General features: G+C 38.9%; 2 protein-coding genes across 4 annotated transcripts; one reads left to right on the top strand and one right to left on the bottom strand.

Annotated features, from left to right (window-relative positions):
- Positions 1-28: 28 nt before the first annotated feature.
- On the bottom strand, positions 29-13,191 carry LOC113034405 (RNA exonuclease 1 homolog). 3 transcript variants are annotated; one of them, XM_026188931.1, is made up of 16 exons: positions 12,849-13,191; positions 11,096-12,492; positions 10,911-11,006; positions 10,263-10,512; positions 9,455-9,810; positions 9,223-9,366; positions 9,008-9,122; positions 8,309-8,380; positions 8,084-8,224; positions 7,842-7,955; positions 7,493-7,566; positions 7,298-7,402; positions 6,953-7,068; positions 6,561-6,699; positions 582-702; positions 29-386 (listed from the first exon to the last, which is right to left on the bottom strand). In XM_026188931.1, the coding sequence occupies exons 1-16, from the start codon at positions 13,000-13,002 to the stop codon at positions 298-300; spliced, it is 3,483 nt and encodes a 1,160-aa protein (XP_026044716.1). In that variant the 5' UTR covers positions 13,003-13,191; the 3' UTR covers positions 29-297. The 3 variants fall into 3 exon arrangements, with proteins under 3 accessions (XP_026044716.1, XP_026044714.1, XP_026044715.1); XM_026188929.1 differs by having other exon boundaries at positions 10,263-10,515; positions 12,849-13,190; XM_026188930.1 differs by having other exon boundaries at positions 8,084-8,221; positions 10,263-10,515; positions 12,849-13,190.
- On the top strand, positions 12,489-20,657 carry poli (polymerase (DNA directed) iota). The gene is made up of 11 exons (XM_026188941.1): positions 12,489-12,535; positions 13,258-13,507; positions 13,628-13,747; positions 13,838-14,002; positions 15,097-15,243; positions 15,440-15,676; positions 15,923-16,101; positions 16,676-16,767; positions 16,850-16,983; positions 18,058-18,278; positions 19,728-20,657. The coding sequence occupies exons 2-11, from the start codon at positions 13,414-13,416 to the stop codon at positions 20,499-20,501; spliced, it is 2,163 nt and encodes a 720-aa protein (XP_026044726.1). The 5' UTR covers positions 12,489-12,535; positions 13,258-13,413; the 3' UTR covers positions 20,502-20,657.
- The last annotated feature ends 27 nt before the right edge of the window (positions 20,658-20,684 follow it).

Below are 20,684 nucleotides of genomic sequence, written 5' to 3'. Positions count from 1 at the left end.
TGCTTTTTTAAGAAAGGAAAACACAAAATTCATTCTATGCCTTTACTTGAGTACTGCTCATGAAAAGTCACCACTGTGGGTCCTCTTGGCACTACATGTGGTCAACATTTATACATATATGGAAGATGGGCTCCAAATTGAAATTTTACATACAGAACACATTAACATAAATCACACTAACAAAAAACTGCCTTCCGTGTCCTGAACGAGGTTTACACAAAATAATACATTTGAATCACTGCTAGTATTTGTCCCCCCTCCCCCCACATGAAGTGTACAGGAATAATTTTATTTCCATCATTTTTTCAATTTTCCATCTTCTTTGACTTTCCACAGCATCAGCTCCATACAGGCAGTAGCATCTTCTGCAGTGTCATGGCCACAAACTAAGGGGAAAAAAATAATCTTTAAAAAAAAAAAAAATCAATGCAACTGAAGTCAGTATCTTCAGGAATAAATCTGATATCTGCTGCATGAGTCGGTGGCATTTAATGTTATAATAAGTCATATTAATAAGTCATCTTTATTTGGAATGTAATGATATTATAGTGACAGAAACCATTTGCATAGTGGTAACCCACCACTCTCTTGAATGATCCTTCTGAGGTATTCAGCTGTGAGCTTGTTGAGGGTCAGTTTGTGAGGGGGGCCCAGGCGGTGGGGAAAGACTACCGATGTATCCACCACCATCCCGTGGAGCAGCTGCAGTAAACAGGAAGATATCTCAAGCTTTTCTTATAGGTTCAAACTTGATAAATTACTCTGTTTTACTTTCAACATGAACTATAGCTACAGAATATGAATAAAATCTGGAGAAGTAACCAGTGAATCTTACTGCCCAAAACACTTAAAGAGGATATATAAGCTGAAGCTGAAATGGGGCCCAGCAGTACTTTCATGTAATACCACTTTGTGCCATAAAATGGTGCAGTGACTCAATGTAGCATGCTCTCTGCCCTGAAAGGTGTAGGAAATATAATGGAGAGTCAGAGGAAGTACTGGCCTTCTAGTCAAAGGGACAGGTTGGTGGCCCCGTCATCACCACTAGATCCTCCCAGAACGACACCATGCTCCGTTCAGGAGAAAATAACTCTGGAGCAGCTTTCAGAGCAGCTTTACAGAGTTTGTCGTTTTTTGTTTTGTTTAGTTTTTTTTAAATGAGACTACTTCCCGTTTCTACCAGTTCATATATGTTTGCTAAGGTAGCTTTTTGTGAGAAACTTTTCATACAAAAACAATTCCTTTATATGATTTGCTTAAGTCAGGGCAAATGGTGACTTTTTTTGTATGTAGCTCCCAACTTGAGAGGGGTTGGGAGCTACATTACATTAAGACTTTCCAGTAATGTGCTGCCACCTGCTGGTGAAAACTTTACCCAAACCAAATTTTTATCTAATTAGAAATACAGTGGTCCCTCGCTATAACACCTGTTTTGCGGATTTTTTTTGTGTGCAATTTTGCGGGCTTTTTTTATTTATTTATTTTTTTTATTACATTTAAACAGCACTTTGTGTTCCGCGTCCTGATTAGCTGTAGACCATTGTCAATCCCGTGCCGTGTCTGCTGTCCAGTAGAGAATGCGTTCAGCTTGTCAAATTTACATAAGTCTTCAATTTCTACCAGTGTGACTAAAGTGCTGTACTTTGTTGTTTGCTGGGGAGAAAACTTACAAACATAATATCAATGAAATGTTTTGCACTGTCAAAGGCACCTGCAGGGGCCGTTGGTTTCATTCTATAATACTGGACTTATTTTTCTACAAAGGTTTTAAGTTTCAGAGTGTTTAAACAAGAGGAAAAAGTGAAAATGTTCATGCCTGTCTAAGAAAAGTGTATAAAGTGTGTAGTGAGGGGTTTTACAGCCTTAAAACATCTATAATAATTGTAAAAATTAAAGTTGGCTATGTCGCAGATTTCACCTATAATGTAACTGCCGCAATAAATGAGGGACCACTATAGTGCAATTAAGATGGTCAAAATAAAATACTTTTGGAGGACATCTGAGAGAAATGAAGTGAAATTACTGTATTATGACATTTGGACCCTTTTGTCCAAATGTCATACAAAAAATTAAATCTAGGGTATACAAGACAACCAGACCATGATGTAGTTTCAATATCGGTTGGTCTCTGTCAATTATGTGTTTGAAATACGTTGCCGGTCAAAAGTTTAGAACACCCAAATTTCTCTATTATTTACTGCAATTTATGTTGTTCAAGTCCAATGAACAGGTTGAAATGGTACAAAGGTAAGTGTTGAACTGCCAAAGGTTTTAAATAAAATTTATAAAAAAATTTAAAAAAAAAAAGGAAGAAAGGTTTCCCAAAACTGAAAAATAATGTCCATTTCAGAATTCTACAAAAAGTCACGACGGGCCGGCTATCCGAGACCACAAAATGGGTTAATAATTTAAAGCTGTTCTACAGCAGTGGAGGTTGATCAGGCCTTGAAAGCTAGAGGTGTTCCAACTTTTCTGGATTAGTTACAACTATCCTGTCTGCATAAAAGCAGTGTTGGAACACACTGTGATACCATACCCTCGTGAGCATCAGCTGAACAGTTTTGTGCTGCAGAAAGTACTCTGTTTCTACAAAAATGGTGAGAAAAAGGCAATTAACAATGGAAGAGGGACAGACCATCATAACACTTAAAAATGTAGGTCTTTCCTACAGAGAAGTTGCAAGGAAAGTCAAAATTTCAGTGCGTACAGTTTCCTTTACCATCAAAAGGCACTCAGAAACTGGAGAAAACTGGCAGAAAGAGGTCTAGCAGACCCAAAGTCCACAACTGAATCAGAGGACAAGTTTCTGAGTGTTAACAGCTGATAGGCTGCTCAAAGGACATCAGCTTCAAACACAGCTTAATAGTGGTCGTAGTATTTAAGTCTCAGTTGCAACTGTGAAGAGAAGACTTCAAGCTGCACGTTTGACAGGACCAATTGCAACAAGAAAGCCATTGCTGAGATTTCAGAATAAGACAAAGAGGCTTGGCTGGACCATGAAACACTGACATTGGACTACTGAAGACTGGAAGAAAGTATAATGGATTGATGAAAATGGATTTGAAATCTTGGCTTCATCACACAGGATCTTTGTACACCATTAAGTAGGTGCAAGGATCGTTCCACAGTGGTGGCATCAACTGTCAAACATGGAGGAAGTGTGAAGGTCTGGGACTTTTTGCACCCAGAACCAAAACAGCTACCACAGCGTTCTGCAGCACCATGCAGTACCCTCTGGTATGTGCCTAGTTGGTCAGGGGTTCATCCTACAGCAAGATAATGACCCAAAACATAGTTCCAAGCTACGCTAGAAGTACCTCAGGAGAACGAACAAGGTTGTAAGCTTGAAAACATGGAGTGGCCAGCACAGCCTCCAGACTTAAACCCCATCAAGCTGGTTTGGGATGAACTGGACAAAAGGGTGAAAGCAAAGCAACCTACAAGTGCCACACATTTATGGAACGATACCACTTTTTTTTTTTTTTTTTTTTTTTTTTTTTAATGTCCGATACCGATATCATAAATTTGAATATCTGCCGATACCGATATGAATCCAATAGTGTATTTCTTAATCAATAAAACTATTTTTTTAAATATCTTGCTGCATTTTGTATAAGTTCATACTCAAGTTTTAACTAAAGCTATTCTGTTAAACCTGTATGCAAAACATACACTGCACCCCAAATATTTCATAGTTCAGCAAAACTGATCAATCTAATACACTTAAACCTGCAACCACCTCCCCATTCTGGTATTTTAAAGAGTACTCAGAAATATTAAGCACCCTCCGTCTCGTGATGCTTAATCGACATAATCAACTTTAATTTAACTCACGCATAAAAAAATAAAAAAATAAAAAGCTCAGAAATAGATTATTTTTCCACAATAATTAAATAGCTTCAACATCTTACTTCAACAGAATTGCAGACTGCACAGATGGTACATTTCTGAAGGAAAAAGTACTAGCTTACTAGGGTATATTAGACTTAATAGTTACTATATACAGTAATGGACTTCTATACATTTTACATCAGATTAAAACTTTGGTTGTAAGATTCAGATAATTATTTATTAAAGCGAGACATTTTAAATGAGAATAAGAAAGAAAAGTATTTCTTTGTGCCCTTTCCCTGTTAATGCCCTACCTGGCCCCCCCGGCTAAACTTTGCTAGACCCGCCCCTGCACAGTAGAAAAGGATCCTGGTGCTGGTTTCCTCTTTCTGGTACAAAGTGGGCGATAAACTTACAAGAGAGACGAACTCGCGACAGAAAAGCCGATCAGCTGATTATTGATCAGTTTCATGATTGAAGAGAGGCAGTCGCTCCATATTTCGGTTGTTAAGCTTAACGTGGGAATGCTTTACAAACATCCAGAGATGAACTTACACACTTGCTTTACTTCTCTCTGGGATAACTTTCTCGGAAATGAAATGCCGGTTTGGTAGCGAGGCTCCAAATGCTCAACCTGACCACAGACAGGTCTCACACGCTACAGCCGCTCTATCACATGACGCATACTGCTCCGACGAGTTACGCCATGTCGCAAGTTTTCTGAGGTGCTTTTGTGATATTTAATGGATCGGATTACATTTTTTATTTCTCTCCGATATCCGATCCAGTAATTTAGGTACCGATACGCAATATCGGATCGGTCCATCTCTAGAAAGAACGCAATGGGTGTGTTCAGCTGTTATATCTCCCAAAAGTGGCTACTTTGATGAGTCAAAAATTTAGAATACATTTGGGTCTAATAATTTATTCCTTGATTTCTTTTTTGACTCCAATTGTTTGTTTCTACTATGCTTTCATTTCAGATGGCAATGAGACATTAAACTGCATAATTGTCAATAAAAAATTTTTTTTTTTTAAAAACCCTGAAATTAGTATTGTAAAACCAATAGGTTTGTTTTTTTTTGTTTTTTTAAGAACACCCAGTAGTGTATAGCATCTTATCCAATCGAATAGCTCGGAAGGTTGTAAAGGTAACATTTTTCTAAAAACTTGAAAATCCTAGGTCTTTTCATAATAGCTGACCTCTGACCTTAATGTTGAGGCCACGGGGTTTCAAAGTCTTAAAATATTATTAACAAATTCACCTATGCATGTATTTGAAAACCCCAGGTGACTTCTTTCTTGATTTATAACATTTACAAGATTTTCAGAAAATCTGATGTTAAGGTCACTGGGATTCAAACATTCAGATTTTTAAATAGCTACACCTAGGGTATCAATTTCAAACTCCTACGTTGCCTCAATCTTGAATTACTCAATTCACAAACTGTGTCCACGCTGCCTGTCCAGCAGGGTGTTGAAAATACCCCATCACTTTTTTTATTTTTATAAAACCGCCTGGGTGGTAAGAAATGCCTTATGTAGTTACAGAGTTGTTCATTCAATAAGTGTTCTAAAAATCTTTCATTGATTAATCTAAAGCGACAAAGGGAGTCCTTGCAGTCCCCATGTGCTGCACAAAGGGGAGTCTAATTGAGATTCTCTCAATAACAGTTGCTACAAACTTCTTCCATGGTTCTGGTTTAAAACAAAAAGCTATCCAGATGAACCCTCAATGAACTCACTAGAACCATTACATCAGTGTCTCGGTGAAGTTAAATCCTGGATGGCCTCTAACTTTCTTAACTTCAATGAGAACAAAATCGAAGTGATAATTTTTGGACCAAGTGGCAACCCCTTTTATCAAATCGCATGCCAAAAATTTGGTCTTATATTTGACAGCAATTTCACCTTTGAAAAACAGATAAGCTCAGTTGTACAGCAGTCTTTCTTCAAACTGAGGCTTTTATCTAAGGTGAGATCACTTTTATGTTTTAAAAGCTTTGAACTGGCGATTCATGCTTTTATTACATCCCAGCTGGACTATTGTAACTCCTTATATGTAGGAGTTAGCCAGACCTGCCTTGCAAGACTGCAGTTTGTCCAAAATGCTGCAGCTCGTCTTCTGACACGCACTAAAAGGCGTGAACATACTTCCCCGGTGCATGCCTCTCTTCACTGACTCCCTGTCCACTTCAGAATTGATTTTAAAATTTTATTGTTGACTTACAAAGCCCTGAATGGACAGGCTCCCGGGTATTTGTTTGACCTCTTGCAGCCTTATGCGCCCTTTAGATCTCTTAGGATCAAGTGATCTTTTGTTTTAGCCATACCAAGGTCGAGGCTGGTTCATAGAGGCGATTGAGCATTTGCAGTCGTAGCGCCTAAGCTGTGGAATAATTTACCCCTACACATCAGACAGGCTCCTACTGTCAATCTTTTTAAATCTTATCTTAAAACTCATGCTGTATTAAAAGCCAGTAAATACAAATGTGAGTTATTTGTTCATTTATATTTGATGTTTGGTATCAATATTATCAGGTATTTTACTAGGCATTTTGTATTCTTGTACAGGACTTTAGTCAACATTCCTGTTGTAATTAAATGTGCTATATAAATAAATAAACTATAACTATAAGGACTGCAGCTGTAAAATGTGGAATACGCTGTGCACTTAAAAAAATAAAAATAAACAAGAATATGTGTGAAAAGGGAAGTCAAGAAGTCACCTTGAGTAAACAGAGGTCTGTTTCCAGGCAGTGTCCAACCAGAACGGTGTCAGCATTTATGAAGCTCAACAAGGTCTCCTGGACATCTCTTAGAGAAGCATGGTGACCCTTCACATCTTCCTCACTAACACCTGAAAATCTGGACAAGTAAGGTGTCACATGGGCTCTAAGCACAGCTGCACTGGTCTTGTTAGCTTCATTCCATCATCCTCATCATGTGTGTCATAAAGCAAAACATCTTCCCCATCTTTGAAATAATGGCTAAACCTTGAACTTAGCATTGACTAAATTTCCATTATACAGAACAATTTTCAGACTGCTGCCACACTTCTGTAATAACAGAGCGAGTTCGTATAGTTTATGTAGTGCACAGAGATATATTATCACATTACCTGGTGTTATAGTCAATGACCTCATTTTCAGGTTTAACAAAGGTGTCGTATACAACTTCCAGACTCGAGTTGACCACTGTCACTCTGGATAACTCCAAACCATGAACAGTGTAGCACTACAAAAGCAAACATGTTTTCATTGCAAACTGATTAAAAACAAAAATCAAACTTCAGAAATCTTTTTCCACACTAACAAATTCTGACATAAAGCCCATGGGCACAAGAGTTAAAGGTAGAGTATATAGTGAGGTGAGGCTGTTTATTCTGTTAGTGTAGCTTATAAAACTATCTATTTAACTGCACATTTTAATAAAGCCACATGTAAATCCCCAAATCCAACATCACCATTTCACAATCCAAGGAATAGACACCAGGACAGCTCCTGTCTGAGGGACCCCGGGAGATGGTAGACACAAACCCATCCAGGCTGAGGGCATCATGGACATGTAACTGGTTGACAAAACAAAGTGGTCCTGGTACATATGAAATATTTGACAAGAATTCCTTTAACTCAGAGGACTTTTCCTTCCTCCTTTTTACCTTAAACACTTGACATCCAGGGGCTCCCATGACTCCCTGACAGCAGCTGTAGCGAGTTTCCACTCCACCGGGCACTGGAAAATTTTATTAAAGTTTTAAAAATGTACCAATGCTTAAAAACTGTTACTGCACAGCCCTCAAGTCTTCAGGTTGTTTTGAGGCTGCTGCTTACAAAAGGAGAGCTTTGAACTAGTATCAGTATGGTGCTCCTAAAAAGATGGTCTACTAGGACGGTGCGCACCTTCAAGCATGTTTATATAGCACATAGATTTAACATTAAGATGGTGAAAAGACACCAGTCAAAATATTTTATAAAATAGTCAAGAATAACCTGGTAATGGTTTCTAACCTCTATTCTCAACTCCTTTCCCATAATGGTAGTTGCATTCCTCCTTGCGAATGTGTTTGCCACTTTGGCTCACAGAGTATGTAGCACCACAGCGACAACAGATCCTCTTCAGTGCTTTTAACAAATAAAATACAACACTTAACAGAGAGAACCAACCCAGAGTCCAAATACTTTAGTCAAGCACGCCCTCTAGTGAAATAATATAGGAATACCAGGGAGCATGGTTGGATATTTCCACTTACCATCTGGACTAACTTTCTTTTCAGCAAAAAGAACTGCAGAACCACATTTCTCTGGGTGTTGAACAGGATAGTTACTCTCAATTAGCTTTTCATCAGTCAAAATATAATCCTTCAGACTCTCATACAATGCCATGTCATCTGCTGGAATAATAAAAACACTCATAAACTGTCAAAATATTTAATAATTATAAAGTCTACATTTGTACAAAGGAAACTAATGCTCACAATTTCCTTTAAACTTTGTTGGGTTAAGAGGCATGTTCCCTTTCCGTTTTTGACTGTAGACTTTGTTTTCATCTGCAAAACAAATATTTAAATGTCCGTTATATACCAGATCAAAACATCTGTTTATTATTATCTTTTTTTAAGTCAAAAAAACTCAAGATATATCAAAAACAATAAGCACAAAATTACAATTACGAGATATTCATACCAATTATAATGTGGTTTATCTAGTAGCCCATTCATCCCTTTTAACACTCTAATCAGACAGGTAATTGATTTCTGAAAGACCCTACTTGAGGAACTGTATCCAGTCCCCCCCGTAGTACATGTCCTTATTCCGAGGCCACCTATCAAATGTTTCAAGTATTTTTAGATTTCAGGAGTGTAGTATAATTTTCTTGCTAGTACTGTGAATGGGGAGATGTCGGTCCATCTGCTCTAAACAAGTACAGTTAGAAAGCAACAGGGAATTTCCTTATTTAAAGCCCTGGATAAGAATTTAAAATAAATTATCCCAAAAAGTCTGTAACACTGAATGAATTATCAATGAGTTGAACATTTTGACTATTTTATGTAATTCGGTGAACAAAAAGTACAATAATTGTACAGTGAATGAATTGTATGCCCAACATCTACAGAGATTCTGGAGATATTTTACAAACAGGTAATTTCCTACAGCTTTTTCCATGAAGTGCTCACCTTTAGCAGCAACAGTGCTTTGACTCTTCAGCCTCTTGAGTGCATTCACTGCAACACTCATATACTTGAGCTTGTTCACACTCCGATTGTACACGGTCTTCTCTTCAGCAAGAGCCTATCAACAGAAAGATCAGAGAAAAAAAAAAATACATACATATGTCTCTCTCTTTCCACACTAGAGTTTGTTACTGAGGAGGATTGTGACATATGCTCACCTTTTCAAAGGCATCATTAACATTGGGTGTCGTTTTGAGGAACTCCTCCGTAAACATGTTGACATACCGCTGTCTGACATCATGGGGCACTTTGTCTTTGGCAGCCTCACACTGCTGCTTCAGTTTTCGTTTAGCAGGCAACGGCTGTGGGGACAGAACCACATAATATTTATTAAGTGGGTTAAGCATTTCTAACTTGTACTGACGATCCAGGTTTAGTTGAAGTTCTTACCTTTGCAGAAGCTTGACCAGAATTTTGAGGAACAGTAGAAATAGTTGAACTTGAACGTAAAGATGCAGATGTAAAAGTAGAGTTTAGTAAAGGTTTGCGTGCAACAGCAGGAATGAGCACTGGTGCTGCCAGGCGGCATCGCTGCATAGGATGCATAGGAGTAACTGCATGTGGATGGTATGTTTGTTTTATAGCAAGGGCCCTTGTGTGAACCTGATTTATTGGAGTTAAAACTGGAGTAACTGGATTGGAATTGGAAGAAATGGGCACAGGGAAGGCACCGTCTGGAAGGATCAAATGCAAGTTGTTGCCCACTTCAATAACAGCTGGTCCCAAAGGTATATAGTTCACAAAAGCTATGGAACAGAAAAAATGTGTACTGAGGAAAAGCTAGTAAGAGCATACTCATACTAGACATGGTTTACTTGTACTGTGCCAATAATTTAAAAAAAAAAAATACACAACTTGCACAGAAGTTTAAGAAAGGATGATAGAGCTACACAGAGCAATGCAAGTATGCTTTAGTGATAAAACTTTCTATATCAAACACAAAAATACAATTTCAATGAAGTGCTTTCATTTGTTTATTGGAATGGTTTTTGTATACATTATTGTATATACATATGTACCTACATTGTTTGCACTTCAGATTAGATGCCAAACTGCATTTCATCTTTTGAGTTATACTATCTCAATGACAGTAATCTGGATCTAATCTAATTTACACGTTATCATGCTCTTGCATTTTTTATTCTTAATGTGTCTAAGAACTAAACAATCATCACTACTACTGCCAACAGATACTTACCATTGCGCACAGGCTGGAGGGTTGCAGGGTTTTGAGTTAAAACAGAAGGTGTAAACTGGGTCTCTGGTTTCTTCTGAGAGGTGGAGGAAACAAAAGCCTGCCCACCTTTAACTGAAACAGTCGGAGTGGAGGCTCTCTGCTGAACCTGCTGGGTTTTGGAACTGACAGAGGGTCTAGAGCCAAATCCTGAAGTTACTGGCTCACAGAGTGGAACCAAAACCTGCGGCTGAGGCCTGCTCTTAGCTACTGGCTGCTGCACAGAGGAGGTCATTCAAAACACATGCTTAACTTTGATTATGCAATCCTGGGTAAAGATTAGTCAACTTACATCATGTCACAACAGATCTTAAGAAAAAGGCCACGACTTCTAGTGAGTCATTATGGACATAAATGGCCAACCCTACTTTTTAATGTTCCTGAGTGTGACCTTTCATCTGCCAAGCATGGTGATTTTTTTCCCCCACATTTCTGTCATATTATTTTTAATACGTTATTCAATTAAAATTTGTTATCATTATTAAAAACTACTAGGTTAGGCTTGGGTATTAAAATACTGTTTAGGCAATAAAAACAGTGTTTTGGATTTTAAAAAAAGACATCTCCTGTCTTTAAAAAACACATTTTGCTATGAGACTGGACTGTACCTACCTCTGTTTGTTTGGCTTCATGAGCCACTCTTTTCCTTCCTGGTAATCCCTTGGGTGTGACATTTACCTCCATCTTCTCTGCATCCACAGCCCCTAACTAAGAAATACAAGGGGAGAGAAAAAAAATCTTTATATTCTCAAAAGAATTTCTTCATAATGAATTTGCAGTCTCTACAGGCTACTTACATGTGCACCAGGAGTCTCTTCAGTTCCTTTTTCCTCATTGTTTGCCTCCATGAAGATCCTGTAGCATTCCTCCATTGGGTCGCTGTCTGAGAGCTCCATTCCTGAATGGTTGAGCCCTTCCTCCTCCTCTTCATCAGAGCTGGAGTTGATTAATATGATCTCTTCAGTATTTACCGTCACCAAATTCTGCTCAGAACACGGTTCGGCTCCGAGTTGTGAGCTGACAGAAGTTGACAAAACATGCCGACCCTCAAACTCGCTGTTCTCCGACCCTTGTTCTGCTTGCTCTAGAGGCAGGTTAGGACCGTCAGCAGCTATTCCCTGTGTCTGTCCTGACATTTTGCTTGACTTTTTCTGGTTTCCTATCACTGCTGACGGTGTACTTTTTTCAGAACAGCTGTGACTTTGAACTCTGTCCTGAGGCACTTGCCTGCGTGATGAGTTAGAGGCTGGAGATTTACAAAAAAGTAAATTCCTGGGTGTCTCCTGCTGATTAATTTTCTCAAAGATACTGAGCAGGTCACACTGAGGATTGTTCAGGTTGTGATCTTGTTGTTCGGGGATCTTCTCCAATACAGATTTGGTAATTTTTTGACATTCATTTACAAGGTCTTCTGGACTTTCTGCTAAGTCCACTACATTGCCACCATTTTTTAGATCTTCAGACTCTTTGTCAGCAAGTATAGTTAGTAAAGCTTGACTGTTTTCAACATAATGATGAGTTTTATTTGAATCTGATGAAGACAGAGGTATTTTATAGTGTCGTGATGGAGAATCAGGTAAATTAGGTTCTTTTTTTTCCTCCGTTACCTCCACTGCTGTCACCTGAGAGGATTTACCTGCTACAGACTTAGCAGTTCTCTGACCAGTTTTGTCAGGAGAAGGAGGAACATCAATAATTAGGTCTTCACCTTCAGAAGAAACATCAAGTGCCTCCGGAGATGGTGATCGGGAAATCGGAGCCTGATACGCAAATGGTTCTTTATCAATACATGGGGCAGTGTTTTTTGGACTTTTGTCTTTTACTTGTCTACTTTTCAACTTCTGGTCCTTTGTCAATGAGCTGAAAGAGAGCAAGTCTGCAGAAAAGTTGGACAGTGGGTCATACTCCAAATCAGTCCTCGGTTTTGAGTTGTCAACCACATACTTCTTTCCTCGCTGGTGTGCTTTAGTAAAATCTGTGCGAGACGATGGCCCATAAGCTTTTCTGTCTACAGTTTTACTCTCACGCTTGGAAGCAGGCTTGTTGTTTATGCGGTCTGCTTGTACAGTCTGGTAACGTGACAGTCGCATCCGCTCTTGCTCCACCTCATGCCTTACAGATTCAATCTCCTTGTTGATCCGCTCCAGCTCATGAAGGCAGTCATCTCCACAGCCCGTATAAGGCCTCTGTTCTTCTGTTCAACGTGAATATGAAACAGGATAAGTATTTACTTAAATGTAAGTGACAGCTTGATAATTTGCCATTTAGTTTTTGTGCTATTTGATGTGTGAAGATCCTATCGTGCCCCTTTAGTGACAAAATAGAACTTTTAAAGAACACAAGGTAGATGGTAGAAGTTTTTTTTTTTTTTTTAAGAAAACACTTGTCCTTACACCTGTAACGTTAAAACCCTTTTAATCGATTTAAAAGCTTCTTATAATTCCCAGGGTTTATGGGGTTTTTCTTAAACAATTAAACCTTTTTAACAGGTAAAACGGCAAGCTAATGCACAAGCTGTTCGAAGTCAGTTGGCATAGTTGAAGCACTGACCTGTGAAGTCCACTTTGGATGATTCAAATGAGACAGCAAACCAGTCCCGCGCCTGCTTTGTAGGATGTTTGTATAAACAGTGAGGCCGCTCACAACGCCCATGTTGTGAGAAGGGACAGTTTATATCAGCAAAAAAGCCCGAAGAAGGAAACATTAGCTACTTTCCGCACTTTTTTTCCTCAGATTTTTTTATAATTAACAAACGGACGTTAGCAGTTGAAGCCTCCGACATCAGGTGACGTCAGCCTTGTTTATATACGTTGTGGTCAGGTCGCGTGACGACTGTCGAAAAACCAATTTTAATACCTTCAAATAACACAGTATTCCGTAACATTTAAAATTTTAATTTTATTTATTGTGTTTGTAAATTTAAAAAAAAAAATGCATTTATAGAAACTTTTTTTGGTAGTTGCTGCGTTGCAGTAACCCCTCCATGTCGAGAGATGGCAACGTTGCACGTAACTGAATTGGGACCTACAATGAAAGAACTATTACGACAACAACAGCAGCAGTAGTTGTAGCAGTCTATATTTCAGCAAAATGTATTACATTTACGAGCTTTGAGATGGAAAACAGCGAGGATGAGGAGGATGAAAACGAGTGGAGGAACAGTTTCGTGGATTCACCGACACATAGCCCCCCTGCTGCTGCTGCTTCAGGTAAACTTGGAAACTTAAGCTAGGCAGTCTGAAACTGAAATCTGACAGTTGCTCTTTGCTTTCATGTGACTTTCAGAGTTCGAGATATGGTAACTGTTGTACATATAATGTGTGTTTCAGGACCAAGCATCAGTAAAACGCGAGTACCTGCACACAAAGTCATTTTGCATTTTGACCTGGACTGCTTCTATGCTCAGGTGGAAATGATCAGAAACCCTGCACTGAGAGAAGTCCCGTTAGGTAAACTTGCATGCTATAAAAGCTGCAAAAGAAAAAAGTGTAAAAAAAAACATTTGTGCCAAAGCTTCCAAATGACTCTCATATCATCAGGTATACAGCAGAAGTACATCATAGTCACCTGTAACTATGTGGCAAGGGAGAGGGGTGTCAACAAGCTGATGTCTGTGACTGATGCTAAGGAGAAATGTCCTGAGCTGGTGCTGGTTAAAGGAGAAGACCTCACACACTACAGAGAGATGTCATATAAAATGACAGGTAAGCAGTGTATCACACCAGTGTGACATGAAAATAGTGCTCTGTAGTAAATAAAGTAATTTTTGTCGTAGTGTGCAGTATGATATTAAGGTGCACTCTGAGAAAATGAAATTGTAGTTGCTGCAATAAAAGAAGCTTGGAAGGTCAGGCTAAACATGGAGATTAAGGTCGCACCATAGCAATCAGGTTGGACTTTGGTCCACTGCAGCATCTTAATTCTTTTCTTTTTCAGCCATTCTGCTGTAGATTTGTGCTTGGAATTATTATGATGTTGATAACCCAGTTTTAGCCAGGCTTTTGCTGTATTTTGCTGTGTATGCTATATTTTACTCTAAAATACTTTGGTATACAGAGATGTTCGTGGTCAGCTCAGTGACTCCAAGATGTCCAGGTTCTGTGGCTGCAAAACAAGCCCAGATTAGCACCATGCTTGACAGCTGGTATAAGATGTTTGTGCTAATATGCTGTTTCTGTGATTTACAGCCAAATATTTCCGCTTTGGAAAAAAATAGTCATCCTTGATTTGTGCCGAATGCTTTTTATAGAGGTTGTCACACTTAGTGATGAAAAAATAATCAGCTGCATTTGATTTGCAGTCCTGTAAAAACCTTTCACATGACTGAAAGATGTGGGTAACAAGAGGGCCTTGCTGTAACTTCTTTTGACTAGCCATTTATGCCAGATGGTGACGTGACCCTTAAAGTTTATCTGGGATGCCGTTTTTCTCCGGTGACTAGTGTTTGTTTCTATGACATGGATTTATTTTCAGCTTGTAGCAAGCAAATTAGATAGTGAGCTGCTTAAAGCAACAAGATATCAAATTTTGGAGTCGGTCTCTTAAAGAAAATCATGATTTGGTCAACTTTTAAATTCCACAATTCATAATGAAAACAACCCTTTTTGACTAAACTGCTAAAATCTCTAATTCCTACATTTCAGCAATTGTTTTACTCAAGAATGTAAACTGTTTTTAACCCACTGTTTGGTTCACCACCCTGCTGGTGTTCCTTGTTGGTTATTAGAAACTAAATGGAATTGATGTTTTCATCTGATAACCGTTTGTATATATTTACCTTTTCTTGTTTGCCATCCAGAGCTGCTGATGTCTTATTGTCCTCTCGTGGAAAGGCTTGGATTTGATGAAAACTTCATGGACGTCACTGAGATGGTAGAACAAAGGCTTGCACAGCTAGTGAAGTCTGAAGACTTTTCATTTAAAGGACACGTCTACAATCATCCAAGTAAGTCACATTTGTGCTTCTCAAGTGTAGATGTACATCTGGCCCACTGAAACTGGGAAATGGCTCGTAAAAATAGCTCAAACTCGTGAGATATTTGCATAGTGCTTTCAGTTTTGTTCTTCATGAACAACTCACCTGCAGATCCTAAACTGTATCGCGTGTGCTCATACCCACAGTTTTTCCCCTTCCTGTTCAGGTGCAGATGTTAAAGCCAGTAACTACCCAAGGTTGGCTTTAGGTTCACACATTGCAGCAGAGCTCAGAGAAGCCGTCCACAGCAAACTGGGCCTGACCGGCTGTGCTGGCATCGCCACAAACAAGCTGCTAGCCAAACTGGTTTCAGGCACCTTCAAACCCAACCAGCAAACCACTCTGCTCCCAGAAAACATCAGTGACATCATGGGCTGCCTAAGCAGTGTCCGCAAAGTGCCAGGTATAGATGCTCTAAAAGATAGTTAATCATCAGTAGATGGCAGGTAGGTGAACAGAAATGCATAACATGATATGCATCGAGATTGAGTTTTAATGAAGTATAGTTGTTACACTGTTGTCCTTAACATTTGGAGCATTTTTAATTAAAGATGCTTTTATCCAAAACTCACTGATGCATTTTTGTTGTGTGTCACATGTGTTAAATATGCCTGACAATATATTTTGTGGTGCCATCTTGTATTCTCAGGGGTGGGTCACCAAACTGCTAAGAGACTTCAAGCCCTAGGATTGGTCAGCGTAAAAGACCTGCAGCTGTGTCCTCTGAATGACCTGGCGAAGGAGTTTGGAAGTCCCACTGCTCAGCGTTTGAAGAATCTGTCCCTCGGTGTTGATGACTCACCTGTTACTTGTACTGGGGCCCCTCAGGTAGGATGCGACATCTGAGATTCCCGGTATCTAAGAAAGCTAAGGTCGGGAAGCTGTATGAGTTTTTCTTTTTTGTAGCTACAACCTGCATTTTTTCTGATGATCAGCAGGGAGCGGCTGCAGTATAAAGATTTATGAATAAATGGGTGTTTGCTCCATTTATTCAGGCCCCCATTCTTGCAGTACTACAAGATAAGAAACTATTGGAACTTAATTACTGCTATCTACAGCTTATATAGTGTGAGGTTGTATGTTTTTAAACACTTCACTGATAAATAAGTTTTAGTAGTATTCAAACAAAACATCAGTGACTTGGTTTTAATTTGGCGTTTTGAGTTTAAGCAATCCAGTTCAGTTTAGTGAACCATAGTTATTTAGTTTTAAAATATAGGAAAAAAATCCAGAAGTGACCTTTAAGGAAGCAGATGAAGAGTAAAAATGGAAGTTCATAAATAATATTGATTCCTGTGTTTTTAATATGTAAATTGCCGTAGAAATCCTTTAATTCTAGTCATGTTTGATGGGAAACGATTTTACATTTCTTGGCTGCATTGCTCTCCTCTTTATGTTTCAGTCTCTCAGTGATGAAGACTCTTTCAAAAAAATGTCCTCAACAAAAGAAGTTTCAGAGAAGACACAACAACTTCTGAGCAGTCTGGTTGAAAGGTCTGTTTTACCAGCTCAAAGCTGAATCGCCACAGGGGGATGGCTTCCTTAATCTTACCTTTGGTTTTATATTTGAAAGCAGGATGCGCAAAGACGGCAGGCAGCCTCAAACCTTCAGGCTCACAATCCGTAAATACACAACGACCAACAAGTGGTTCAGTCGGGAGAGCCGGCAGTGTCCGATCCCCAACCACATTGGACAGAAGATCAGCTCTGGTATGCTCACGTGTCAGGGAGAGCTCAGAATGATATCTGTAGAGGTTTTATCAGGTTTTTAATTTTCTGTGTGTATAAATTTTTGAAAAATGTGCTTCCACACTATAGTGGTTTACACATTTGCCTAAAGAGCAAGAGTTACCCACTCTGTCTATCCCTTGTCAATAATTAAATTTTGTTTTTTCAAAAATCTTCTCTCATAAATGTTTTACAGATCCTTTTCTTATGTTCTGTCACACATGTACTGCTAAATGGTAGATCCTCAAAATAAGATCATTTCTAGATGAGCCCTTTGATCCAACATTTCAGATTTCAGATTGCTCCAAATGCTCTGTTAAAAGCTGTTTATCATCCACTTAGAGTTTTACAATGTCACTCTGAGCAGATATCTCTATAAATGGTCATCACACAGGAGGCTCCTCCTCCTTCTGCTTAACAAAGCGCCTCCTTTTAGAGGAAAAAATAAGGTTTAGTTTGAACTGTGAAGCATGCAAAACTTCTCTAATAGAGTCAAAAAATAAAACGTAGCCAAAATATTAAACAATGTATACATTTTTTAAAAATATATTTGTCCTGGCTCTCTGCCTTTGAAAACTACATCCTTTTCCCCGAGATTTTGTCAGCATTCAGCAGTTTCCCCTCAGGCTAACTATAAATGAATATTCCTAGTTTCAGACAAAAATGTCAAGCACTCACTGTGCGCCTTTACCCAACACAAACAGGCTATGCTGGGAAGGAGCTTAACCTTGCAGACTTTAGTTGCTAAAGTTGATTTCTCAAGTCAAAATCAGAGCATAAATAAACTTTTTTGATTTTGAGTTTAAGTCGGTTTACAGTGATTTCTTGCTTTTTCGCTAAACAAAAACATAATGAAAAGCTTTAGTCATCCAGGTCTGACTATAACTAGAAGTCTAGATGTACCATATCTACTGAGCCTTTGTAATATCTGGTAATGTCTTCAATCATGTTAATTTAAATTAATCAGTTAATTAGTTGGTTAATGAAAGCAGTTAAAATCAGCTCAGTTAGGAAAACTCTTTCCATTAAAACAGTTTTTCTCTAATGCGTCTATAGGCAGCAGTGATGATGCTGTGATGCAGCTGCTCCCGTTGGCCATGAAACTCTTCTACAGGATGGTGGACTGCGGCGCCCCCTTCCACCTCACCCTCATTAACGTCTGCTTCAGTAATCTGCAGACCAGAGCAGCTGCCGTCACCGGGAAGGGCTCGATAACATCGTTCTTTTCACAGAGCACATCTCCCAAAAAATCCCAGGCCGTCTTATCGCAGTGCCAGGTAAAATGTAACGTGGCTTGTCAACACTGTTAGATAATCTTAGTTTGATTTTTCCATAAAAAGGAAAATGAAAGGGGTTGTAATAAAAAACATAGTAAAATCTTTTAACTGTAGCCTATAAAAGTGAATTTTTTTGGATTGCCCGCTAAGGCCTTCAGAATCACTCATAAAAACTGTTGGATCTGATTTCTGTCTGATTAGGGCTGCAAATAACTTTATTTTCTATCATATTAGTATATGAATGAATTAATTAATTATAAAATGTCAAACCATAATGGAAAAAAAACAAATCAGTCACTCTTAATATGTCTTATTTTGTCTCAACAGCCCAAAGAAATTAATTTTACCTTTCTTTGTGACAAGGAGAAGCTAGGACTTGACCATTTGTACAGTTTCTTAATTTTGTCTGAATGGCAGGAATTATTTATCATTTTCTTTCATTCCTATTACTAAGCGCCATTAGAGTTGCACTCGACAATTTCAATACTACGATTTGCAGTAGCTGGATCACTGAGGATCCACTGCCAGCATCCTAATGTTATAGACACCCAGAGGATTTTTGTCCATACTCTGATGGGTCAGAGATATTGAGCCAGCCATGGAAACCATGGCACATCACTATAGGCAAATTGATGTAATGAAATCATTGGATTTCCTGTTCTAAAAATATGCTACTGTAACCTGATTACCACCATTGGCAGTATTCCTCTTTCTTATTTGGCTGTTAGGGGCAAATATTTGTGGGTTTCTAAAAACACTCCAGAGCAACTTCAGGAGTTTTTCCTGACTTAAAATTAGCCTTTCAGGGTCAAGTATGGACGTAAGCACAACTAGTCATCATATTCTTGAGGCAATAAGTGTGTGTAACCATACGTAAGAGAGGTCCGCACATTATTTCTGGCCATGCTTGAGGAAATGAAAGCCCACTTAAAATATTACAACCCCTGCGATTTTCTTTTTAGGTAGCAACAAAACGTCTTTGTTAGGTGCCAAATTTATTATTCCGAAGAAAAACTGAACTGTGTTTAAATAAGTAATGACAGCTGAAACTTTCCTTCATGTTCTGCCTCAAAATGTCATTAAAGACATAATTTATCCAGATCATGTGGTCTGAGCTGATGGGCTTTCATGAAACATGTTTAACTTGAGTGGACTTCATATGTAACCAAACTCCATGAAAACGCTGCTTTGTGTTAGCAGTGGGAAGTCCTGAAAAATGTATTTAAGGCCATATTGGCTCTACTTTGAACATCATGATCATGAAATAGGTATTAAATTAAAGTCAAAGTGGTATTAGAAGGGTTCTTAAGAAATAATTAATGTTGGTCAGTAGAAAGGCTGTTCTTTCACACTGCCCAGTTACCTAATGCAGGATTTTTCTTTCCTGGAAGGAATGTGCTAGTACTCTGAATTTCCTCACTTCACTTTTGTTCCTCTTTCATTCTCCAGTGTGTTGATTCCTCTCAGGGTATTGATATGGATCATCAGTTTGGCACAGATGGCATGATTACTCAACACAATAAACAACCCGCCATACAAAGCTCTTCTAGTTCTTCTAGCTCTGAGGCACCATTACACGGGTTAAGATGGAAACAGAACTCTGCTGTCATTGTAGAAGAGACTCGAAATGCATCCTGCAGTACAGCTGGGTGCGACCCTGACGAAACTGCTAACGCTGTGACACGGTTGCCTCCCAATGTTGACCCGGAGGTGTTCAAGCTTCTTCCAGAGGACATCCAGAAGGAGCTGTTATCTCCTGCTTATGTGAGCTCCCTGTACAGCACTTCTAGCAGCCAGTCAGGCACTGATGTCCCCAGCACATCAAAAAGCAAACTTCCTGAGACACTTACAGACTCAGAAAGTATTAGTGACACAAAAGATGCTGCAAACAAGTTGAACTCTTCCAACAGAGTGACCACCGTCAATCACCAGGGGAAGGCAGGTACAAGCGCATTCCCAGAAGAAGAAGTCATGGAAGAAGGGGGTCTGTCATTCCCCCGGTTATCTGACTGCGAGTTCCCGGGAAATGTGGACCCTAAGGTGTTTTCTGAGCTTCCGCCAGATGTTCAAAGGGAGCTGATGTCTGAGTGGAAACAGCAGAAGCCAATTCTGAAGACTTCCTCATCTAAGAAACCAGGAAAAAGCTTGATGTCCAAAGACAGAAAGGCTCCAGGAAAAGGCAGCCAGGCCAACAACTTGTTCAAGTATTTCAAACCCAGTTAGAAACTATGTCACGAAGATAAATGAAAGTTTTCTTGATGTTGGGTTGTTGAACAAACTGAGCAACTTTTCTTAAGTAATTTATAACCTAAATTGACTCAGATGACCTTGAATGTCAGAAAGTTTGTTTTTCTTAAGCATTAAATAATTGATATCTAATACTGTGTGATATCTTTACCGTGTGTA

The sequence above is a fragment of the Astatotilapia calliptera genome, chromosome 12 (assembly GCF_900246225.1).
Source record: "Astatotilapia calliptera chromosome 12, fAstCal1.2, whole genome shotgun sequence".
Lineage (NCBI taxonomy): Eukaryota > Metazoa > Chordata > Actinopteri > Cichliformes > Cichlidae > Astatotilapia > Astatotilapia calliptera.
The sequence above is the reverse complement of the archived record's forward strand: the minus strand, read 5'-3'. Positions and strand labels throughout refer to the sequence as shown.